Here is a 25,737-nt window from a genome sequence, read left to right on the forward strand (position 1 = left end):
GAGGGGACGACCAATACCAATGGATTCAAATTGCAAGAAATGAAATTTCAAGAATACATTAGGGAGAACTTTCTGGGAGTAAGAGTTGTTTGACAGTGGAATTGACTACCTGGGAAGGTGGTGGACTCTCCATCACTGGAGATTTTTAAGCAGAGTTTAGATGGTCATCTGCCAGTGTTTCTTTAGCTTTGACTCCTGAAATTGCAGGGGGTGGACTAGATGACTCTTGAGGACCCTTCCAACTCTACAATTATATAATGGTGCATCTTGCATTGTTCAATAAATGACATTCTGGAAATCCTCTTTGCCCACTGTCTTTTTATTAGGGATCTGTACAGCGTCTTTGAGAGATACACCCCCCCACATACACCCTGCAAATATTACACTGTTTTGCTTGCTGATTGTCTTACGGAATTTTATTGTGCTCTGTTGTACAGTGGTACCTCAGGTTACATACGCTTCAGGTTACAGACTCCGCTAACCCCGAAATAGTACCGTGGGTTAAGAACTTTGCTTCAGGATGAGAACAGAAATCGCGCAGCAGCGGCGCGGCAGCAGTGGGAGGCCCCATTAGCTAAAGTGGTACCTCAGGTTAAGAACAGTTTCAGTCTAAGAACAGACCTCCAGAACAAATTAAGTTCTTAACCCGAGGTACCACTGTATATTATATATTTACAAAAATATTTGTGTACCACTGTGCAATGAAAAATCAAAGCAGTTTACAGCAATAAAAAAACAAAAGCATACAATAAAAACAACAAAAAGGTAAAAGCAGACATCAATTAACCATTGTGGAAGGACCCATTCCTGCATAGACCATGTGGAATAGAAAAGTTTTTCAGCAGGCATTTAATAGTGCCTGGTGACAGCTGTGAGGGATCTAGTCCTCCATTCACTAACCCCACACTTTAGCCGCATGTTTATGCCTCTGTATTGCAACATCCATGAAACATAACACTGATTAAGCACTGGGTGAGTTATGACTGGAATGTCTGCCCTACCCATAGTTTTCTTGTCTGTGCGATTTTTTGTTTTGGGCCTCCTTCGTAGTCTTGTAACTGAGCGCTGACGTGGGCTTGACCTTTTCCGTTGAGGAACTTCAACCGAGTGTCTCCATTTCCGTAAATAATGACACTGCAGTATCTTGAACCACACAGAGGTATTCAAATAATCTTCTGGGAGCTATGAAGGTCAAACTTTTCAACCAAATGTAGTCACATGCCAGAGCAGGGATTATTCACCTGCTGTGATTCTGCGAATGATGCTTTGAGAGGTGGAAGTGTATTTTGCTGGACAACCCAATCAATACCTTCATATGTTCACTGTTTTGAGTGGGTGGAAATATACTTCAGCTAGCCACTGAGGGAAGAAAAAGAATCTTCCAGTTCCTCACCTGGAACATGATTTGGAAGAAACTTTCAGATAAATTTTCCTTTTTGAGGGTTTTCCCACAGACTGCAGGAGGATTTCAATGTTGCCAATGATATTTGACAACTCTTTCCAGATTTCTCTGCCCACGAATAGAGTGAAGGACTTTGATCATAGCCAACCAAATACTGTATGTATTTTAATATCGATGGTGAAGAAGCCTTCAGTGGGCTTGCCCTGCCCCACTCCTGGTTCTCTCTGGGCCCATTGCTTTCTTCATCTGCTAGTATGAGCTAACCATCTAGTTTCGTGCAGGAACCTGAAGCCTGTGGAGTGCAGAGGGAACTCGTGCTGTGCTCTGAAGGCTTCAGGGATAGCCGCCTGAAGCCTTCGAAGCACAACGCAAGTTCCCTCTGTGCTCCACAGGCTTCAGGTTCCTTTCACTGAAGCCGGGAGAGCAAGACTCTCCTGGCTTCAGTGAAAGGAACCTGAATCCTCCGGAGCGCAGCGGGAACTCACACTGTGCTCTGAAGGCTTCAGGCGGCTATCCCTGAAGCCTGGAGAGTGAGAGGGGTCGATGCACACCGACCTCTCTCACTCCCCAGGCTTCAGCGAAAGCAACACAAAGCCTCCGGAGTGTGGAGGGAGCGCTCCCTCTGTGCTTCGGAGGCTTCGTGTTGCTATCACTGAAGCCAAGGAGCCTGCATGCACTCCATAGGACGCACACACATTTCCCCTCAATTTTTGGAGGGGAAAAAGTGTGTCCTATAGAGCGAAACACACGATAAACTCTCATCAGCTTCAGACACTCCAGCTGTGCTGGCTGTGGTTAATGGCAATTGTTGTCTAAAACATATGGAGGGCGTTGGGCTATGGAAGCATCTAACAGTGTGTGTCTTTTTATTTTGTGTTTGGTCTTTTGTATGGTAGCCTGATGTCGATAAAGCAGTAGAGGCAGCAAAAGCAGCTTTCCAAAGAGGATCTTTGTGGAGACAAATGGATGCTGTGAGCCGAGGAAGGCTCCTCAACAAGCTGGCCGACCTCATTGAGCGAGACAGAGTGGTGTTGGCGGTAAGTGATGTCTGAAGTGTGTCTGGTCTGGAGATTAAGGCAGAAAACGTTAAGAGCCTACTTACGCTGCAATGCATAAGCCATTGGTTCTACAATACCAAGGGTGGCCAACATGTGCCCCCTACATGTAGTTGGACCTCAACCTTCCTCATTCCCAGCCAATAATCAGAGGTGATGGGAGATGCCTTCCTGCAACTTCTGGAAGGTTGTGGGTTGGCTACCGAGTTCTTGGCTCTGTTTCAAAGGTTAGGCAACTTATGAGATTACGACTTTTCAGCTAACTTCCTTCCTTCATTTAGACCAGGTAGTAAACTCTAGGTTTCAGGAAAGAGTGGAATTAGTGAGGGGGAGTGGTGGAAACCTTTGTCCTCTTCAGCCTGAAGAAACCTACCTATTAATGTATACACAAACTCATATTTGCTTCTCTGTCATTGGAGACACATATACCTGAACAGGGATGGGGAACTTCTTGTTGTTGGACTTTAACTCCCATCCACCCTGACCGTTGGCCATGAGGACTGTGACTGATGGGAGTTGGAGTTGTCTGTTCCCCATCCCTGAACTAAATGATGCTTTATTGAGAACCTCTAAAATATCACTTATCTGAAAACAGCATCAGTGTGTGGCCTTTTATGGCCTGAGGCAAAAGAGTAAATGATCTCCTCCCCAAGTAAAGGTTTACAGTAATCCAGACTAGCTATGTTACTTTGATACAAGACAGACAATACCGCAAATGTGTCTCTGGGAGGAAAAAAAATACAATAATAAATTCAATAACTACCAATTACTGCACATTCATGGCACCCAAATTGAGCCGCTTCACTCTGTCTAATGTTAGGGCCTACCCTGCAACTTTGGTCACCTACTGCTTCCACTGAAGGGTGTGGGGAGAATCTTCATGAGGATTAGACAATAGTAGTATGCAGAGATGTGGAAGAAATTCAGTTCAGTTCACATTGAAAGGGGAACTGCTTAATTCACACATGCCAAAACAATATGTGAAATGAAACGCAGCCATCTTTCAAAATTTGCAGTTCTCTGAATTTTGCGATGGAGTTCTCCAGCCAAGTAATGTGTACAAAAATGCAAATATTAAAGTACGCATGAAAATGCACATCTTACTGAAAATGTTATACAAAAATGCATTATATTGGGAAAATTGCTTTGCATATTAGGGAAAATTGCTTACAAATGACCATGTGTATATTTTAAGTGAAATTTGCACTAAAATACTGGTGAATTTCCAGAGGACTTGGGAGGGGGGGAAGTGAACTGATGTGGAAATGTAGATTGAATTTAAGATTGGAGGAATGATAAACCAAAATGGACAGGTTCACCCATTCCCAGTAATATACCCCCATAGCAAATAGTGTGGGGAATTGATATTTTGTTTCATTCCAGACCTTGGAAACAATGGACACAGGGAAACCATTTCTGCAAGCATTTTTCATTGACCTTGAAGGCTGCATAAAGACACTTAGATACTATGCTGGCTGGGCCGATAAAATTCAGGGGAAGACTATACCTGTGGGTAAGTTGGAGCTTGTGTCTTATACATGTAACTTCATAGGTCTGGCAAACAGAAGTAACCTGTAGTGAGGTTAGCCATGGCTAGCATATGGCTTTGGTTCTCAGGAACAGTTCTCAGATTCCTTCCTCTTTGCCCTGGTTGACAGGAAACCATAATTTACCTATAAACCAGGATTAGAAATCCACTTCAGACAGGCTGCCTGAAGCCTACTGCTGACTGTGAAACCATAGTTTGGCCATGTTGCTGGGCTTTCAGCTGCAATCTTCCTTTCATATGCTTAGGAGAGAGGTATAAAGAAGGGGCTGGTTCACACATAATATGAAGCTACTGTTTAAGAAGCCATAGTGTGTTCAAGCAAACATAGTGCTTATAGACTATAAAAAGAACCCGTGCCTTGTTCATCAAATATTGGTTTTTCAACTACTCTTGCCTCCTGATTTTGTATGCTGGTCTGGGATGGAGTGGTCGAACAAACCATGGTTAAGGAAGGGTGCTTGGTTTACACATAACACCAAGCCTTAGTTAAAACAAACCAAGGTTCATAAGCAATGCTTCATCTTGATGTTTGTTGGCAGTAAACAAACCATAGTGAAGCCTCTGGACCAGATTTACATATAACGGTAAGCCATGGTTCTATAAACCATAGCTTGGTAACTCATGGTTTAGCGTGATGTATGAACCAGGCTTAGTAATCCAGCCTTCTTTATTTTGGTGGGGAAACAGCTGCAGGGTCCCAATCTGGTTGTGAGTACTGTACAGGTTTTATGGGTGCTATGGGTAGTAAACAGCAATTCCAAGGACAAAAAAGCCAAGGGGGTGTGCTTTTTAGCATTAAAAATGCTTTCCCCAGCTGCATTGGATCTTTGATCCTATGGGATCATTCACATCACAACCATCATAGGTAGATGACTTGCATTCTCAAAACTTTTGCAGATGAAAACTTTGTCTGCTTCACCCGACATGAGCCTGTGGGGGTTTGTGGTGCCATTACACCGGTGAGTAGAATGTAGCCTTCTGCATTTCTGGGGAAGTATTCTGTACTGCCGACATCTTGATTTTTGCCTCTTAAAGTGAATAATGTTAATGTTTCCTTCAGTTTCTGAGATTTCAAGACAATCTAGCCAACACACTTCCAAGTGGCTTTGAAGAATGGATAAATAAATAAAATCCTCATCTCCGCTCACAATGTCAAATGTCAAAACAAAAAAAATTCTTTCCAGTAGCACCTTAAAGACACTTCAGTGTATCTGAAGAAGTGTGCATGCACACGAAAGCTCATACCAAGAACTAACTTAGTTGGTCTTTAAGGTGCTACTGGAAAGAATTTTTTTTGTTTTGACTATGGCAGACCAACACGGATATCTATCTGTAATGTCAAATGTGGCGGCTTGAGGAGTAAATTGGTTTCCTTTAAACTTCGAAACAAGTTGTGTTTCTCATTCTGGATCATAACCTTTCTCCCCAGAGGTTTAGGATACAAATGCCTTGCTTTTCCCAGTCTTGACACAGAGAGATCAAAATATTGGTGGTGGCCTGCTAGGTAACTGCCAGTGTATGGCATGTTAACTGAGCCCTGAGCCCTAGTAAGGTCCTATTTCCTTTGTTCACAATTTTGGGTGTGTCCACTTCCACTTCCCTTCCATTGGAGTATAGGAATCTGCTTTATGCAGGATCAAGCCATGGACCCGTCTAGCTCGATTTTGTTTATACTGACTGGTAGTGACCTCCTAGGGCAGCCTTCCTCAACCTCGGCCCTCCAGATGTTTTTGGCCTACAACTCCCATGATCCCTAGCTAGCAGGACCAGTGGCCAGAGATGATGGGAATTGTAGTCTCAAAACATCTGGAGGGCTGAGGTTGAGGAAGCCTGCTCTAGGGTTTCAGAAGGCCTATGTGGAGATGCTAGGAGGCCTTTCTGCATGTAGAGTAGATGCTCTCCTACTGAACTACAGCCCTTTACTTAGTAGCGGGAGAAGCTGCTGCGTTCTGAGCTGCAGGCGATATAAAGAGTCTAGTGCTAGGAGCTGCTTTTTCCGCATTAGGGAAAACTCCCAGCTAATTGCACCGCAGCTGAGACTTTGGAGTGGCTGGGGCGCTAGTCTGTCCCTTGCTTAGCATAATGGTTAATCCAGCGTATCATGGCCAATTCTGTTGATTACGCTGCTGGGGAAGATCACCACCCGCAATTAACTCTACTTAAATCTACAACAGGTATTTTTGTTGGCAGAAGATGCTTGTAACTAGGCTGAGAATGTTTACACAGCTGTTGGAATAAAATACCACTCTGGGATATTTCCTTACCACTGCTGGGAGGTGGCCAGTATAGTGTTAGACTAGACTAGGGTTGACATCTGATGTCTCCAGGAAAACAAATGCATAATTTCACTGGGTAGACTGGAGACTCTACTGAGGTTGAACTTATTTTTTGCCTCCCTTTGGCCAGATGAAAGGATTAGAAGGAGCTACTAGCGATTGTGGAGAGATTTGATTCAGTTCACATTTGCAGCTGAATCGATTGAATTCGCACTTTCTGGAACAATATGAGAGCCTGAAACACAGCTATCCTTCACAATTTGCACTTATCTGAATTCTGCATAAAAGATGGTTATTGGTGAAAATAATTTGCAAAAATGCACAATATTAGGGACAGCTACTTGCAAAGCTAAGTACGTTAGTCAAAACTGCATATAAAATGCATTAGAAGCATTCAAATGCTGATAGATTTTCATGGTGTGTGTTTTTAAATTAATAAATAAATTGCAAATTGCTGCAAAATGTGGAGCACTGAAGATTGGAAAAATGAGAAATGGGGAGAACCAAAAATGACAGGTCCTTCCATCCATAGGGCCTACTAGTACTCCAACTAGTCTAGAAGAGTGGATTCAAACCAAGCAGGCCAAGGTTATTTCCCAGTTCTACCTAAGAACCAAGGCTATAAACCTGTGGTCCTCCCAGTGTTGCTGGACCACAACTCCTATCATCAATGGCCATGCTGAGTAGGGCTGATGAGAGGTGTCCAACATTGAGATGATCACAGGTTTCCCAGCCCTTCTTTAAAAAGGGATTGTTAGGGATTGTGTCTGAAATGTTTATGCATGCAAATCATGTGTTCAGCTAAGGGAATCGAGACCTCTGTGGATTTATTTATTTTTAACATCACATTTCCATGTGGTCCTTTCACATAGTTGATCTATCTTTCCACCTATAGTTCCCTTCCTCTGTAGATTCCCTCTGGTCTTACAGAGCTGGGAAGATCTACCTCACTTGCCCTCGATTAGGATTTTAAGAGCAGCTGCTCCGTGGTACTTGGCTATGATCTGCCAGCGTTACTGGTATAATTCTGTTTGTCTGTGTATATGCGGAGACAAGTAGCACTACAGCGACACCTGGGGACAGGATAAAGTATTACAACGTCAACAGAAAAGGCAACTACGTGTTCTGTCTTGAGAAGAATCACGGTTTTAATATAAAAAGGGGGGCCATAAGTATTTGACAAAGTATATAACAATATGTACATGTGGTACAAACTCAGCTTCAGTGTGCAGGAATTGCCAATGCTACTTAGGAGTGTGTGGGGGTTTTTGGAGGAAGAGGCTGTAATGACACAATTGTGAAACCGCCTTCCGAATTCCTAGAACAAGAGACAAAGTATAGAAATGGTAGCAATGACATGCTCATAAGGTGAATGTCACAATCTTCTGTTTCAGTGGAACTTCCCATTGCTCATGTTGATTTGGAAGATGGCACCTGCTCTGTGTTGTGGAAACACCTTAGTTGTTAAACCTGCTGAGCAAACCCCACTTACTTCACTATACATTGGCTCTTTAGTCAAGGAGGTGAGTAATGTAGAAGCCAGCCAAATGAGCTTTATGCGGCTTTACACACTCAGTGGGGGGGGCAACTTTTGAGACCCTGCCCTGTAATTCCAAAGGAATGGAGGTTTGATGACTGGCAAAGGAGTGGATGTGCTCTTCGTGCTTAACACCCCAGTGGCACCCACTCACCCTAACAAAGGGCACAAATTCTCCTTTGCATGCCGCCCCACTCCCTTGCAATGAATGGAAGCCATGCCCTAATTTTTCTTATTCTGACTCTGGAATAAAACATCTTTTTTTTTTCCCCAGGCAGGATTTCCTCCAGGTGTGGTTAACATTGTGCCGGGATATGGTCCCACAGCTGGAGCTGCTATTTCTACGCATCCTAACATTGACAAAGTAGCTTTTACTGGATCAACAGAGGTAGGTGATTTTCAACATTTGTGTTTGCCTCTCTTCTTCTTCCTCAGTTAGTGAACTCTGGAAAGCATAGAAATTAAGCCTATATAGGATGCTTCCTGTCCCTTGACTGGCTCTCACCAGTATGTTTTGGAAGTATTTTCTGAGGCCGGGTACACACTATACCTTTAAAGTATGTTCAAAGTGTGTTATTTCCCTCAAATAATTCTGGGCGCTGTAGTTATACCCTTCACAGAGTTACAATTTTCAGCAACCCTTAACAAGCTACAGTGCCCAGAATTCTTTGAGAGAAAGGATATGCTTTAAAAGTATAGTGTGAGAGCAGCTATAATTTTTGTTGGGCGGTGTGGTTTGCGAATAGGCAGGCTTTGCATTGCTGTATATGAATAGTTCTTGATGTAGCAACTTCGTATTCTCAACAAGGCAGCCTCAAGAAAAATGTTGAGTTCTGCATACTCAGTCCGTCATTTGCCAGAGAGTATCTCCTTAAATAGGGACGCGGGTGGCACTGTGGGTTAAACCACAGAGCCTAGGACTTGCCAATCAGAAGTCGGCGGTTCGAATCCCCGTGATGGGGTGAGCTCCCATTGCTCAGTCCCTGCTCCTGCCAACCTAGCGGTTCAAAAGCACTTCAAAGTGCAAGTAGATAAATAGGTACCACTCCAGCAGGAAGGTAAATGGCATTTCCGTGCGCTGCTCTGGTTCGCCAGAAGCGGCTTAGTCATGCTGGCCACATGACCCGGAAGCTGTATAGCAGCTCACTAGGCCAATAAAGTGAGATGAGCGCCACAACCCCAGAGTCGGTCACGACTGGACCTAATGGTCAGGGGTCTCTTTACCTTTACCTTTATCTCCTTAAATGTTCCGGAAGAGCCCAGCTGGGTCAAGCCAAAGGCCCATCCTATTTCCTAGTCCCTTGCCTTTCTAATAGCTAGATGCCAATGGGAAGCCCACAAACAGGACCTGAATGCAACAGCGCTCTGCTCACCTGCGATTCCTGGCAGCTGGTACATTCCCTCCAACAGCGGAGGCATAACCCAGCTATTTAATATCCATGAACTTATCTAATCCGCTTTTAAAGCCATCGCTACATTTTATGGGTGGGAGTTCCCAACTGTAACTATGTGCTTTGTGAAGAAGTATTTTGTCTGTTCTGAATCTTCCAACATTCACTTGCTGGTCCCAAGTTCTAACCTCATGAGCAGAGAAACAACTTCTCTCTGCCCATTTCTCCATAAAGGTAAAGGTAAAGGGACCCCTGACCATTAGGTTCAGTCATGACCGACTCTGGGGTTGCGGCGCTCATCTCACTTTATTGGCCTAGTGAGCTGGCATACAGCTTCCAGGTCATGTGGCCAGCATGATTAAGCCGCTTCTGGCAAACCAGAACAGTGCACAGAAACGCTATTTACCTTCCCGCTGGAGTGGTACCTACTTATCTACTTGCACTTTGACATGCTTTTGAATTTCTAGGTTGGCAGGAGCAGGGACTGAGCAACGAGAGCTCACCCCATCAGGGGGATTCGCACCACCGACCTTCTGATCGGCAAGTCCTAGGCTCTGTGGTTTAACCCACAGCACCACCCGCATCCCTTCCATTTCTCCATACCTTCCGCAATTCTCTAGCATGCCCTCACCCCAATGTGTTTTGCTCTACTGTGGTTTGTTCATACACCCACGTTACCCATGCAGCCCCCGTTATGACATATATTTGCAAACTGCGCCTTGGTTATATTCAGTCTAAACAGTGATTTCGTCAGATGCCACTTTAACAGAAACCCTGATCCGCCCTGTGCATTCAATGTTTGTGGTTCAGAGCTTAATACCCTCCCTGGCGCACTGCCAGCGGCATCTGCGGTGGCATTCTTTGCATGCTTGATATGACCTTGTATAATTATGGTAAATTGCTGTTGGCACCGAAGGTCTCTCAAATGTCTAAGAGCCGGACAACTGAAGACCTTTGCATGTCACACCACCTACTGGTTGAGTTTGGCATGGCTCTTCCTGGTTCCTGCAATGGTTTGAGGACTATTCCATAGGGGAGCATAGGAAGCTGCCTTAGAATCATAGAACTGCAGAGTTGGAAGGGACCCTGAGGATCATCTAGTCTAAGGTTGCCATATTTAAAAAAGTGAAAATCCAGACAAAAATGTTTGTTTGCTTTTTGTTTGGTCGTTTGCTTTTTGCCAAAGTTGTTCAGCCTTTTATTTTTGTTTTGGCCAAAGTTGTTGAGCTTTTTATTGCAAAAACAAAAAACCCACCACCCTGTTTTTAAGCTATTTTTAAAGGACACACAAAAATCATCACTTCTGACATGGGCTGCCATTTTAAGCAATTTTCAAAAATTCCACCAGGGCACCATTTTTGGTGTCCAAATCCTGGCTATGTCCAGGAAATTCCAGATGTATGGCAGCCCTAATCTAGTCCAGTTGTCCTAAATGGGGATCGAACCTGCAACCGTAATGTTATCAGCACCATGCTCTTATCAACCTGTGCTATCCTTTAAATGGAGTCAGACCCATCGGTCCATCTAGCTTAGTACCTTCCATGCTGACTGACAGTAGCTTTCCAGGATTTCAGGCAGGGTTCTGCCCCAACTTTAACTGGAGGTGCTGGAGGTTGAATGTGGGGTGTTCTGCATGCAAGGCAGATGCTCTACGAAAGCACAACACTGTAAAGAGGAGTGCAGAGAAGAACAGATTAGGACACAGAGCTAGTGTGCGGTGCTGGCAAGGTTTCTCGTTGTGAGATGGACCCACCTTTCTGAACCTTCACCAGACAATAAACGCAGCCAAGAAAAATCTCTGGATCTTGTGCTACTTTTACCCACAACTGAGTAACTTGAGTCCTGTTCCTTTGCAGGTCTGCTTAAAAGATATCTCTACAGGGTTTGTATCCTAGAAAATATTCTTCCTTGGAAGGAAGTCCCATGGAATTTCATGGTGCTTCCTTCCAGTAGCCATGAGTAAGATGGCTTTGTAAGGGTGCTTCCAAAGGAGAACATAGTTTCTGTATTTAATAATAATAATATTTGTATACCATAGATCTCAGGTGGTTCACAACAGAAAATCACAATATAAAAAACACAGTATATATACATAATAAAAACAACCCAATATTCCCGCCCTTCCTCAACATATTTTAAGAGGGCATCAGATGTCAATCAGCCAAAGGCCTGGTTATTTTAAACTCCTTCTGCTCCATTTCCACATGTGAGAAAAGGGTGATTTGCCTGTATTTCATGGCTGCTTTCTTTCCGGTGCAGGTTGGAAAGCTGATCAAAGAAGCTGCTTCGAAAAGTAACCTCAAGAGGGTGACGTTGGAGCTCGGTGGGAAAAATCCCTGTATTGTCTGTGCGGATGCTGACTGTGAGTGTGGCTGCTGCCAATAGTGCTAATATTGAAAGGGTCAAGCAGAAAGTCTGTACTGTCTTTGGAGAAGGCCTTGGAAGTGGGGGGGGGGGAATAGGGAAGACCAAATAATGAGACACTGTAAGCCAGTGACATAGCATGGGTTACCAGTGCCCGGGGCCATGCAAAGGGGGGGTAGGAGGGAGGGAAACAGATGGAGTACGCATGCACATTCAACTGCAGGAGATCGCAGCCACAGAGATGAGTTATTCTGTTGTCTGGAGAGGTCACTTCTTGGTTTGCATGGAGAAGCCATTTTCAGTGGAGCCCAGCGATGGAAGCACACAGCTGTGTTGAGGCAGCACTGGGTTTTGAAATGTTGTGCACCTTAACAATTTTGCGCCACGGGCGACTGCCACTGGGGCCTCTCCGTGCTATGCCACTGGTGTAAGCAGTAGTGTAGTGGTAAATTCAGAAGTTCAGGGTTCCTTCACGATAGTCATAGCCACACCTTTCAAGGGTTATACAACCTCCTAAGTTAATTCAATAATCTTATAACTATATAATAAAAATTAGGGATGCATTGCAACAATCAATGCAGGTCTGTGTTTTGCCCTTCAGCTAGATCTACTATTTTCTGTGCGCGTACATGGGTGAATGATTTGGAGTGTTCTAGTATCTTATTTTGGCATGACTCAAGTAGTGTTTTCCTTGAAGTTCCATTGTGTGAAACAGAACTTGCACACCATTCTCCTGAAACTGAAGCACCTTATGTGTTTCTAAATGCTTTGCTCGGGAGCACACAGAATAACAACTCCTTGGTGTTCTTCCTATTTGCCTTCTCCAGAGTGACCCTAGGAGCCTTTCCTCAGTAGCTTGTTTCCTTTCGCTCTGAATGTAATCAGCAAAGGGTGAGAAGACTTCTTCTCAATGGCTCAAAAACTCGACACTGTGCTGCTTGGATGGCTCTAGGCCACCGGAGACAGAGACCTTACTGCAGAAACAGTAACAGTCTTTGACCTACTGCAACCCTGGACCACTGGATGTCCAACAGAGGTCACCATGTTGGCTGTAGGTGATGCAGAAACCAGTGAAATGGTCTGGCTTGCTTATAACAGCCTGCTTTTTCTCTCTTTGCATTCTTTTCTGGCTTTCCAGTGGACTTGGCGGTGGACTGTGCCCACCAGGGTGTCTTTTTCAACCAAGGGCAGTGCTGCACAGCTGCCTCTCGAGTCTTTGTGGAAGAGCAGGTGTACCCAGAATTTGTCAAGCGCAGCGTGGAGTATGCAAAGAAGCGGCTTGTGGGGGACCCATTTGATGCCAAAACTGAACAAGGACCCCAGGTAAGTTTTTTTTTTTTAATTTTAAAAATGCCCATCTTTTGATGCCTCCTTTCCTGAGGTGGAACAGCAAATGCAACTCCAAGTATCAGATATTCCGCTTCATCCAATAATTTAGGAAAGGCAGGAGAAACGGATGATGTCAGAGATAACTCAAGTGGAAAGTGGTCAGTTTCAGCTCTGGGAATTATCCTGAAGGTATCTTGGTTAATTAGATGTCACATTATTAGATGTTAGATATTAGATCTATGGTGCTAGTAAATCCTCTGGGGGAGATAAAAGTAAAATAACCCTCTTGATCCCCTTGACCGTGCCCATTGCATAACAAAGGATTATGCTTAATTATAAGTTCACAAAGATATTTCCCAGCGTGGTTAGAGGTGGTGGTTCGCTCTCCAAGTTTAGTCCAGAAATGGCAACTCCACTTCCCAGCTGAACTGGACTGGTCCTGGTTTTTATGGGTGGTATCCAAAGTATCACTAAGTGAAAGGTAAAGGTAAAGGGACCCCTGACAGTTAAGTCCAGTTGCGAACGACTGAGGTTGCAGCGCTCATCTCGCTTTACAGGCCAAGGGAGCCGGCGTTTGTCCGCTCCAGACAGTTTTCCCAGGTCATGTGGCCAGCATGCGCTTCTGGCGCAACCAAACACTGGCAACAGAGCAGTGCACGGAAACACCATTTACCTTCCCGCTGGAGCTGTACCTATTAATCTACTTGCACCTTGACGTGCTTTCGAACTGCTAGGTTGGCAGGAGCTGGGACTGAGCAAAGGGAGCTCACCCCATTGCAGGGATTTGAACTGCTGACCTTTTGATCGGCAAGCCCAACGCTCAGTGGCAGTATACTTGTTTGACAGGTAGGATGGTTTGCACCAGTGGAAGGCTGATATGCAAGAGCAGGTTTCTGGTGATGCTGTCATGGCATAGTCTGTGTTGCACAGCACATTTTTGTCAACCCAACTGTTGTGTTGTATTCTTCTGTTGTTGAATATTTAAAGTTGCCCGTGGTTTCCAGGAACTGGTATTCAGAAGCATTGCTGCCTCCAACTGTGGAAAGAAAACATAGCTGTCATGGCTAGTAGCTGACAACAGCCCTCTCCTCTACAAATTTGTCTAAGCCTCTTTCGATGCATACAAAAGTGTGTTGATCTGGAGAAAACTGCACTAAAATACTGATGGGGTTTTCATGAGGATTTTGTTAATAATTGCAAATTGGTGCAGAACTGTGAAGTGAATTTAACATTAGGGGGAAAAATAGGAACTGAGAGAACAACAAAAACGACATATGCGTTGATCTCTGCCCACAACAACTGTGCTGCTTTCCTTTCCCCCCCCCTTTCTGACAGATTGACCAAAAACAGTTTGACAAAATCTTGGAGCTGATAGAAAGTGGCAAGAAAGAAGGAGCCAAGCTGGAGTGTGGTGGTTTAGCCATGGGAGACCGAGGCCTATTCATAAAGCCAACCGTATTTTCAGAGGTCACAGACAACATGCGCATTGCTAAGGAGGAGGTACAGACATTTTTATTTTAAGACTGGACTGTCATGTTATAAATTTGGGGTGTTCATCTAGATGTCACCTTTGGGTTCCCCTCTGAGCCTGTGATTTTATATTTCTAGGGTGGAATTTCTGCACATGTAAAAAGACCATTTTTAATTGTTTTTGCTAAAGTGGTCAGCCAGACTCCTTCAGGTTAATTACTCTAGCCAAGAATCTTCAGCTAGTATTTTCTGTGGAACACTTTGACCTAAGCTTAGCATAACAACGCCTGTTAAATACTGCCCTTAAGTTAAACTTGGGCCAAAGTGTTCCATAGAAACTGTTATAGCTGAAGATTCTGGAAGGAATTTTGGACTGAAGGGAAGTGCAGTTTGCTGAGAATTGTTGGGAGACCACGTTGATCATGGCAGCTACAATTTCAAGAGTTCCCTTGAAAGACGGATAGACTGTTGAATTGTTGTGTGAGTTGTAGGCCCCAAGATTCTTTGGGAGAAGCCATGACTGCTTCAAATAGGATACTACTTCAAATGTCTAATGCCCCCTCAAGATGGAAGGGGGGCTGGACATGGGGGGGGGTAGGGCTGTAGAGGCCTCAGTCCAATAGAGTTGACATGCCTGTTAAATAGCACAGATGAAAAAACTTTCTGACGGTAAGAACTGTTCAACAGTGGAACAGTCTCCCTTGGGAGGTTGTGGACTCTCCTTCCTTGGAGGTTTTTAAGCAGAGGTTGGGTGGCCATCTGTCATGGATGCTTTAGCTGAGATTCCTGCATTGCAGAGGTTTGGACCAGATGACTCTCAGGGTCTCTTCCAACTCTATGATTCTATGAAATAGAAGGTTCATTTTCCAGCTTATTTTACTTTATCCTCTTAGGATTTGTATGACATCTAAATGACTGACAATTGATTAGAATCAACATGATTGATTAGAATGGGTAAAGTATTAAATGTAACTGTGTATTACTCTAGTACACTGCATTAAGCATGTTGGTGTATTGATATTAAGACCATTACATAAAAATATGAAAAAGGAAATGGTTTTTGGAGGGGAGGAACCAAATTGCGGATGTTTTTAGTCTGAGTCAAAGAAGGGGCCTTCTTGTTGTTCCATTTCTCCCACTGCCAGATTTGTGACTTCTGCTGTTACTTTGGCTTGTGTCTCGCCTTATTTGTATCACTTCTCATTTTGAGTTCTGTAATATCAAACGAACGAGCCACCGTAAGAAGGAATAGGGATGTGGCGACCTGTCAAAGAGTTACAGCTGTTGTAAAATTGCGGCATTTCACATGCTCCGTATCCCAAAAGGCACTAAGGTCAAAGTAATCAGCAACTTTTATTTCAAAGGCAGGTGATCGATTCAACTAAACTCATTCATCAGTTGACGGCCCTGACTCTATAATGTGTTTGCAGATTTTCGGACCCGTGCAGCCCATAATGAAGTTCAAAAACATAGAAGAAGTGATAGAAAGAGCCAACAGCACAGAATATGGGCTTACAGCTGCTGTGTTTACAAAGAATTTGGATAGAGCCCTAACACTGGCATCGGCACTGCAGTCTGGAACAGTCTGGTGAGATATTTTTTTTAACAAAAATTGCTCAAAGTTTAAGGTGGGCAAATCACTGCGCTGACCTTTATGCCACCTTGCCCCTCTTCCTTTGTTATAGGCAGTGACCTCTATGTTGCTATGGGCAAAGAGGGTTGTGGGTGACTCATAGCTCAGTTGGTTAGAGCGTGGTGCTGATAATGCCAAGGTTGCAGGTTCAACCCCCGTATGGGACAATTGCATATTCCTGCATTGCAGGGGGCTGGTCTAGATGATCCTCAAGGACCCTTCCAACTCTCTAATTCTATGAAGTGTCTTGCAGGCTTGGTTTACCACCCCTGCTTCACAGGGGTCTACTGAGCTGATGTATAAAAGCGCTTGGAGAATCTGAAATGTAATGTATGTTGCTAAGATCTTTGCTTCTTAACGGGGCTGGCTTTCTTCCTTTCCAATAGGATCAACTGCTACAATTCCCTTTTTGCACAAGCTCCCTTTGGCGGCTTTAAAATGTCAGGAAATGGGAGAGAATTGTAAGTAGTTTTGTTTCATATATTTTTTTAAGGGGCCTTTTCATTTATTCATTTCTGAAGCCAGCTTGGGGAAGCCTTAACTGTTGAAGAGCTATCCTTTAAATATATACCGTATTTTTCGCACCATAGGACGCACTTTTTCCCCTCCAAAAATGAAGGGGAAATGTGTGTGCGTCCTATGGTGCGAATGCAGGCTTTCGCTGAAGCCTGGAGAGTGAGAGGGGTCGGTGTGCACCAACCCCTCATGCTCTCCAGGCTTCGCACACCTCTCCGCAAGCAGCAGGAGCCCAGCGCTGGGCTCCCGCTGCTTGCGGAGAGGTGCCTGCATGCCGAAGCCTGGGCGCGCTGAGCTCAGCGCGTCCAGGCTTCGCGGACCTCTCCGCAAGCAGCGGGAGCGCTCCCGCTGCTTGCGGAGAGCTGCCTGTTTGAGGGCTGGGGTCGGGGGAAGCTCTAGCTTCCCCCGCCCCAGCCCCGCACCTGGGGGGAAAATAATTTTTTCCCCTTTATTTCCCCCCCAAAAAACTGGGTGCGCCCTATGGTCCGGTGCGCCCTATGGTGCGAAAAATACGGTATATGTATATATTCATTTTTCTTTTTCATCCATTACATACATCTCAGTTCCTTAATATTTATTATATATTCCTCCCTCCAGGGCTCCCCCCAACTTCCGCTTCTGGTTCGTTTCTTTTTCACCCACTTTGCTATCTCCTAACAGAAAAAGTTATTAATAACATCAAGCTTAAAAACATAAAAATAAAAGTAAATACACTATAATATTTCACTATTTTCTAAACATTTTCTAATACTAATAATGTGAAGGTTTATTTAAATAACTGTTGAAGAGCTATCCTAATGCTTTAAATGTACAGCATGGTGCATGTGTCATGTGGAAGCACATACACTGAAACTTCAAAGATATCTCTCTCTTCTTGCAGAGGTGAATATGCTCTGACTGAATACACAGAGGTGAAAACGGTCACCATTAAACTGTCGCAGAAGACTCACTGAGTGAGGACCTGAGTGAGGAATGCCACGAGACCTAAAACTCTGACGCTCTGAATGTTAATGTATAGTGGGGGGTGGGGGTTGCTTAAATCTCGCCGGGGGGGGGGGAGGAAAGTAGCTAAACTCTTTAAAAAGCAAACCATCTATATAACATGTTTGGGTTCTTTAAAATTCCAACCACTTTGTTTAGACATTTGTTTCAGGCCAAAACGGAGGATCTTAAAAACTGCATGCTGAAGAGTCACAAAATAATGAATGTTGATACGCATGAGCCATGCTCTGCCGCCAGCCCTGCTCTACTGGCACCACATGCGCTTCAGTAGCAATTAGAGAGGCAACAAAAGGCCTTGCGGTCAGAAGCAATCCCTTCAAATCACACACGGCACTTGGTCCAAATTCTGCATCTTTGACATGTGCTCAGGGGCAGCTGTGGTTGTGTGCATGGGATATGCATGTTAGTTGATTCACCAGCATGGCTCCTCCTAGGACCCTCTCTTCTGTTGTTGTTGTTAGAAAATAGATATAGGGCACACAGGACACACTTATATGCCCAAGGAACTCGCAGCTTACAGTGATTTCGCTTATGCGATTTCAACTTTATGCAGCTGGCAAGAATAAACAAAGAGCCCCAAAAAGTGCTTTATAAGCCTCTCTGCCTTGCTTCCAAGGGCTCTGGGAAGGTTGTGTGTGAGAGCTCTGGCATGCTCCAAACAGGGATGGTTCCACCGGGGAGCAGGTCAGGGGGGTTCCTGACCTTATGCAATTATGTGGGGACCTTCAGAACCTAACTTTCACGCAATCTGCAAATTACCTATGCACCCTGTTAGCTAGCACAGCACCTACAGAGTCACAGATCCCTGATGTTTAATGCTGCGTATAAAACAGTGGGGCAAGAAAGTTTTCAGAACAAGGTGCTGAGGGGAAGGAATAAAAAGATTGGGCTGCCCCCACAGTGCCTCTGCCCCAGGAACTGGCAGCCTTGGACCCCACACTGTATATTTCCCTCGTCACTTGTGGGAAAAGTCAGCTCGGAATTTCCTCCTTAGGAGATGGGGCTGGTTTTTTGTGGGTCCTTCCTCAGGCTGTTTGAGAAGAGTTTGGGGATAAAATAGCCAGCTTCAGCTGAAGTTTCGGCCTATGTGACATGTCCATAATTTCTGACCCGCACATTTTTATGGACCACATGCCTACAGTGTGCATAAAATTAGAGGCCTTATTTGCATTTTTTTACAGAGCTTCTGTAGTCAGGTCATTTTTTAAATTTTATTTTTAATTTTTTCATTTTAAAAAAACCCTCTGCTAACCCTGTGCACTGTATTGTGTGTGTTTGTGTGGAGCAAATGAGTGCAGATTCTGAGTTTCACAGCTCCTCAGTGTTGGGATAACTGCTGCATTACAAGCAAACTAAGGCTGCTGCCCTTGTCCAGTTCTCTCCAATTTTTGCAAGGGGTTGCACAAGAGAATATACCACTGGATCCAGGCATGGCTGATCTTCTAGGTGAAATGGAGCATTGCCCCATACCAAACTGCAAACACTCTACCTGCTTGTCATCTTACTGACAAGCAGCCCAAGGGGGAGAGATGTAAAACTGGCTATCAACTTCTTCCTCCTCTGTCTCAACGTTGCCCCCTTGTGGAACTTGGCAAGGGTGAGGATGTTGACAAAATTAGACTTAATTGGCTCTGGCTCCCCCTACTGTTGGGCTCCTTGTCTTCTGCCCTACCAGCCCCAATGAGCACCAACCACTACTTACTGGATCAAGTAAAACTGGTGTGAAGCCTTTGGCTTGCAGACCTCATCCTTTGACTCATGAGATGCTTTTGGCCAAGCCACTCCTACTTGCACTGCATCAGAGGTGGTACATGACATCAGGTGTGGGCTAGATAAAGATTTGGCTCTGGTATTTGGTAATCGCAGAGTACGGGCTGGTTGTCGGGGGCTGTGGGGTGCTTTGCAAGGGGCATCCCAAGACCCTGAGCATCAGCTGGTTGTGGAAGGAAAAGAGAGGCAAACAGTAAAACAAGGCTACATGGGGAGAATTTTGATTCAGTTTTTTGTTTAAAGGTGAAGATCCTAATTTGCACTTTCTGGAACCATACAAGAGCCGAAACAGGCCTCCTTTGAAATTTGCCAGTTCTCCAGGTTTTGTGATCCAGTTCTCAAGCAAAGGAATGTTTACAAAAATGAATCTGTTTGTGAAAATAGAGTATGAAAATGTATTATGTTAAGGGGGGTTGCTTGCAAAAATGTGTGCGTTAGTCAAAGCTGCAAAATGTATTTTATTTTGGAGAAAGCTGCATAAAAATGCCAATGCTGATGAATTTTAATGAGGATTAAGACGAAAACAACCCACCACAAATTACTGCAGAAAAGTGGAGAACTGAACTGGAAATTTGGAAAATGAGAAACGGAGCCGCAAGTCCCTCACTTCAGCGATTATTAGTTGACCTGTCTGCTTCTTCTGAGTTTAAATCACTACAATCATCATGCCATTTGAGATTCTATTTTCTAGTGGCTGAGAATATATAATATATATTCATTCCACATCAAGTTTTTTGTCTTGTAACTACTTACTGTAACAGGGTTTCAAAAAGAAATTGTATACACTGAATTTTTCTACATTGGATTATTAAAAGCATCATTAGGCACTAATTGTAAAGTACAATCCAGTAGAGCCTTTATATTCTTTCATTGCATGTTAGTGCTTTTTTTGTATGAAATATTACTTAAAATGTTTAAATATATAAATATATATATTTATAAATTAGAATGCAATTAATCTAATGTATTTTTAATTGCCATTTGTACATGGAAATGTCTTTTTTTTAAAAGGGGGGGTTCTCTCTCTTGTAATATTAGCTCTATAATTAAAATGTTATAATTTTGTGATATGGCTCAGTTATCTGTATGAGAGATGATTTCCATAATGTTGAAACAGTTGAGTGAAATTTAGATTCTGGTGCCGTGTAAGGATTCATGAACAATTTGATCTTTTCAAACTGATCTGCACCTCAAAAGAACATAAACTTAAAACTTGTTTGCAACCAAAGGGAAAACAAAATGGTTTAGGACACTTCACGGAAAATGCAAAAGTAGGGATTGGGAATGCCTCATGTAAAACCTGATTTTGAGGCATTTCAATTTGAAGCAGCTCTTAAATCTGGTCTGAAATTCATTGAGATACCTTGGGAGCAGGAATTAAAAACTGGGGAACCTGTTATATTGGGGTTCAGGATGAGATACTATGGAAAGCATGGCTGGCATGTATTTTAGACCACCCAAGGTTCTGCTACACAGACAAGAATAGGCAATACAAAACAATGGGCAAGAGCACAAATAGTCAGGGTGTGGGGACATCCTCCCAAGGGGGTGCCCAATTACTGAGGAAAATTTAAAGAAACAAGGTTTCAACTAACTGGTTCCAAATATGACAAATTTGTTTGTTTGCTCATTCATAACAAAAAAAGGGTTCCGATCTCAAATGATGTTGGAAGCTTTAGGAATTAAATCTAAGATGGAGATAAAAGGCAAAGCTTCTCTGCTCTATAGGTCCCACTTGGAGCTACAAATGGGCAGCAGACAGCAGTTGACCTCTCCAGACAACAGAACTCTAGAACTGTAGGGTGGGAAGGGACCACAAGGGTCATCTAGTCCAACCCCCTGCAATGCAGGAATCTTTTCCCCAATGTGGGGCTCAAACTCATGAGATTATTCACAGGGTTGTAGGGAGGTGAAGCACCGCCAGATACTTATTGACCATTTGTCCCAATTTTCTTTGCGAGGACGTTAGACAAATGCAAATGTTATCCCCCATTTTCCAGCACGTCTGCCTGGAGGTCTGTTTGTAAACAAAACAATCTAGCATTGTATCAATCTTATGAAATTTGAAAACAAATTCCTCCCCACTTTCCTTATCACAACAGGCAGGGGGCAGCTTTGTAGTGCAAGGACCCCCAAACATATTTCAGTGCACAACCGGCATTTATTTGAACAGCATCCAAAACCGGCAACCGTCTAGAAGGGATCTACACACATATAAAAAAGAAAAGCGGTGAAAATGCTTTAAAAAAAACAAAAACACACGTTTTGAAAAGTACATTGAATTTGGCATAGCTCACTGTCGCCATCTAGCGTCACATTTGTAATATTGCACTTCGCAAAACATTTGAAAGCGTTTCGTTTGCAGCTGTGTAGCTAAGGAAAACGGGGAGATATCAGAGTGCTTGGAAAGCCCTCCCCCCGTCCCCGCCCTTTTGCAGAAAAGTACCCGTCCCACGGGCACAAATACAGCGAGGACTGTGAGCAGATTCGGAACTAGCCGCTGCAACCCCGCAGGCAGCTGCTCCTACAGCCTCGCCCTGCAGGACTGGGCTGCGCTTTCGCTTCCTCTAGAGCGCGCTCTGGGCGCCGCTCCTCCCCGCTGCCTGGCGCGCCGCCGTAGGAGCCTCGGAGAGAGCAAAGACCCGCCTCGCCGCCTCCCTGCCCTGCCCACGCCCAGCGCCGATCGAGGAAGTTGCGACCGCCGCTAAGTCCGGAGTCTGGAGAAGGAGGAACCCCCTACCCTCGCCGGTTAGCAGCAGATGCGCTTTTACGCGTGCGAGGAGAAGAGCAGGGGGCTGCTTTCCCCAGGATTGCAGGTACGGACGCTCAGCGCCGCAAGTCCTCTCTCCACCCACCCACCTTTTTAAAAAAATTTAGCTTGTTGCCTTGTTCCATCCTACCTCGTCGCCCCCCTCTCATTCAAGCAGAGCTGCACTGCGCAAAAAACCCAAAACTACCAAAATAGGGGCGATGGAAGAGTCATGAACGCGCTGCAAAGTTCATGGCAACTCCCTTTGCTCCCAGCAAAGCGTGCCTGCCGTTGCACCTTTATTATGGAGGGGCGCTGCTTATTTATTTTATTTATTTGCTTGCTTGGAAGGGGTTCCAGGGTAGGATTGTGGCTTTTTTGCATGGGCGGGATGTTTTTTCTCTTAAAGGAGGGAGGAGGACGCGGGGAGAGTTGCTGGAATGGGGGGAGGACAGATTGCGCACAGACCCGCAGCGCGCGTGTTGCTGGCTGCTGTTGCTTTCTCGTAAAATAATATTTTGCTCCGGCAAGGATCGGGTTTCCTTTGGCCGTTCTTCCAACCTCGGTTTCTGTAACTTCGTTGTCTCCGCCCCCTCTCTCTCCGCTTTATTTCTTTTTCCACTTTTCCATCCAAGTTGGCTAGACGGGCGAGCTGCGTGCAACTTCTTGGAAAGTTAAGATGCTCTCCTTCTCCTCCCGCCCGCGCCCCACCCCCGCAACCAATCTGCACCCGCTGTGGCTTTGGATTCACACAGATAAGAGGGGAGAAAAATCCCCACCTTACCCCAAATCGCTTAGGTTTATGCCAGGGAAAGGTTTCATTTGCGTTTGTTCACGGCGGTTTCCCTGGACAAGTACACGCAGGGAGAAGGCTATCAAGGCATCACTGCACGATGGCAGTGTGATGGTGAACTGGAAAGTGCAGAAGAGGAGAGAGATGTATTGGGGCATCTGGTTGGCTGCTGTGATAATAGGATGTTGGACTTCTAAGATGGGCTGTTGGCCTGATCCGGAAGGCTTTTCTTAAGTTCTTAAGCTACTGTTAAAGGAACAGTTAAGGGTGGGTGGGGATTTCCAAGCTTCCCAGAAATGCCTTGGGAGTAAAGGTAAGGCATCTTTGCAGTGGGGGTATTGAAAAGTGCTGCATGTACAAGGTACGCTTTGTGTCTGTCAGCTTAGACAAGGGGTCAGCAAACTTTTTCAGCAGGGGGGCAGTCCACTGTCCCTCAGACCTTGGGGGGGGGGGGGCTGGACTATATTTTGAAAGAAATAAATAAATAAATTCCTATGCCCCACAAATAACCCAGAGATGCATTTTAAATAAAAGCACACATTCTACTCATGTAAAAACACCAGGTAAGCCCCACAAATAACCTAGAGTTGCATTTTAAATAAAGGGACACATTCTACTCATGTAAAAACATGCTGATTCCCGGATCGTCCGCGGGCCGGATTTAGAAGGCAATTGGGCCGGATCCAGCCCCCAGGCCTCAGTTTGCCTACCCATGGCTTAGACTGTCAACAGCTTCCCAATTTCATTTGCATGCCTCAATTTCATGTGCTGGATTTTGTCAGTGGCTGGTACTTTTATCCCAGTCTTCATTTTCGGGTGGGGGAAGACCCCAAAGTGGCTCTCAAAGTTCAGTCGTAAGACACTGCTGTCACGGTGACATCCTAAAAGGAAAGGCACAAAAGGAAAAGGGATTTGGAGGGAGGACGAAGAAAACAAACTCGGGCACTCAGTTGCATTTGGGGTTAGCTTGTTTTTGTAGTTTTAAAATGATCGTTTTCAGAGGCTGCTGCTACTGCTGTCTTGCTGGTGTGGAAGTGAGAGGGTTTACTCAACAGGTTTGACCAGAAATATTTTTTAATGCCTAAAAACTTGCCTTGTGCAACCTGATCAAACTATGGATATTTGCTCAAGAATAGGCACTGCTGTGTTCAAGGGGTTTACTCCCTGGTAAGTAAGTGTGCATTGGATCAAGGCCTTTTAAATAACGGATAAGCCACATAAGAAAAATGTAACAGTAAATGAGCCACATTAAGTTTTGTAGATACATTAAAACAAAAATAACATGTAACATAGTATTACATTAGGATGCTGGTGGTTTTCAGTTGTCCTCTTTTTGTGGGTATGTATCCAGTGAAGTGTAGAAGAATCAAAAAGTTTCCCACTGACTTGAGACAGCGAAATAGTATACATTGTAAGCTTCTTCTGGACATCATGGATTTTTGTGTGTGCTGGGATTTGGCAGTGGAGATGGGCAAATATGTCATTTTCAGTTCCTCTGATTTTCTCATTTTCCCAATCGTTTCTCTGCAAATTCACATCAGTTCACACTAAAATGCTGGTGAATTTTCATGGGACTGTTTTGTTTTTAAGCAAATCCATCAGCATTTTTTGTGTGAAGTTCTCCAAATAAATAATAAGCACACTTTTGCAGAGCAATGTTCCGTAATATAGTTTGTTCCGTAATATACGTAATATACAATATTCCGTAATTCTTTGGTATGTTTCCCCACCTACAAATATATGCCTTTGTATGCACACTTTACACCGCGGTGTAGGTGCATTTTTGTACCTGGCTGAAGAGCTGCATTGCAAAATTAAGAGAAGCGTGAATTTCAAAGGATGGTCGTGTTTTGGTTCTCCTACTGTTTTGGAAAGTGCAAATAATAATAATAATAATAATAATAATAATAATAATAATAATAATAATATAAATTTTTATTTGTATTCCGCCCTCCCCAGGCTCAGAGCGGCTAAACATCATAAAAACAACACAATATGCATAAAAACAGACATCAGTTAATTAAAATTAATTCAGACAAGTTAAAATCTGGGCAGGTGACAATTATCAGGTTGGAATTGAGAGTGGTTAATACTTGCCAGGAACAGCTGTTTCCACTGATCATATAAGGACCTGTGAGCCTCCTTTGGGCTTGTTTTATGCAAAGGAAAGTACCAATAAGTCAAACTGCATCCTGCCCAAAGGCCTGGCGGAACAGCTCCGTCTTGCAAGTCCTGCGGAAATATGTCAAATCCTGCAGGGCCCTGGTCTCTTGCGGGAGAGCGTTCCACCAGGCTGGGGCCACGGCTGAAAAGGCCCTGGCTCTAGTTGAGGCCAGTCTAATTTCCCTGGGACCTGGGAATCATGGTCTTCCTTTACATAAGACCACAGGAAGAGCTCTGCTGGATCAGGCCAGAACCCATCTGGTTCAGCATCTTGTTCCCATAGCAGCCAACCAGATGCCTACAGGGAGCATGCAAGCAAGCCTTTAAATTCTAATGGAATCCGATGTCTCTCCCATCCTTAGACCTACTATGGTGGGTATTTTTAATCTCTTCAAACATGTGGTTCCTCATCCCTGCACTGTAGTCTAAAACAGTCCTGTTCAGGAAGTGGTATATTTGCATTTTTGAAGAACTAATGCTAGGTCAAAGTGTTCAACCTAGGCTTTTTTTAAAAGTATTTCTTGGGGGGTGGGGTAGAAATGTCCCAGAAAATCGGATCTGTCTTTGAAGGAGTCAGAAAGTGCATGACTTTGGAGTAGGTTTACTTATAAAAAATAATTTCTCCCCCTGCCCTTTTTCTTCAAGTGGGTGGAGATTTTCTGCTGCTTCAAACAGTGGTTCAGTTGATCTTGTCAGCCCAGTGACATCCCCCTATTAATCCGGGCAAGATGCTCCGTG

The 25,737-nt window shown here is 44.3% G+C and overlaps 2 protein-coding genes across 4 annotated transcripts in view; both read left to right on the forward strand.

Annotated features, from left to right (window-relative positions):
• Positions 1 to 20,359, forward strand: part of ALDH1A3 (aldehyde dehydrogenase 1 family member A3) — a 31,962-nt gene extending 11,603 nt beyond the window's left edge. The window contains exons 3-13 of the mRNA XM_081888617.1: positions 2,299 to 2,439; positions 3,841 to 3,970; positions 4,904 to 4,965; positions 7,677 to 7,805; positions 8,094 to 8,207; positions 11,470 to 11,572; positions 12,713 to 12,897; positions 14,239 to 14,403; positions 15,804 to 15,961; positions 16,393 to 16,467; positions 17,403 to 20,359. Coding sequence (XP_081744743.1) covers positions 2,299 to 2,439; positions 3,841 to 3,970; positions 4,904 to 4,965; positions 7,677 to 7,805; positions 8,094 to 8,207; positions 11,470 to 11,572; positions 12,713 to 12,897; positions 14,239 to 14,403; positions 15,804 to 15,961; positions 16,393 to 16,467; positions 17,403 to 17,475 — 1,335 coding nt within the window. The 3' untranslated portion in view covers positions 17,476 to 20,359. The remainder of the gene's footprint in view (positions 1 to 2,298; positions 2,440 to 3,840; positions 3,971 to 4,903; positions 4,966 to 7,676; positions 7,806 to 8,093; positions 8,208 to 11,469; positions 11,573 to 12,712; positions 12,898 to 14,238; positions 14,404 to 15,803; positions 15,962 to 16,392; positions 16,468 to 17,402) is intronic.
• A 1,591-nt stretch (positions 20,360 to 21,950) lies between these two features.
• The window catches only part of LRRK1 (leucine rich repeat kinase 1), an 87,999-nt gene continuing 84,212 nt past the window's right edge, over positions 21,951 to 25,737 (forward strand). For all 3 annotated transcript variants that reach the window (XM_081888350.1, XM_081888349.1, XM_081888348.1), the window contains exon 1: positions 21,951 to 22,110. The gene's annotated coding sequence lies outside the window, so the exon portion shown is untranslated. The remainder of the gene's footprint in view (positions 22,111 to 25,737) is intronic.

This window comes from Podarcis melisellensis, assembly GCF_964234715.1.
Source record: "Podarcis melisellensis genome assembly, chromosome: 14".
In the NCBI taxonomy this organism is placed as follows: Eukaryota; Metazoa; Chordata; class Lepidosauria; order Squamata; family Lacertidae; genus Podarcis; species Podarcis melisellensis.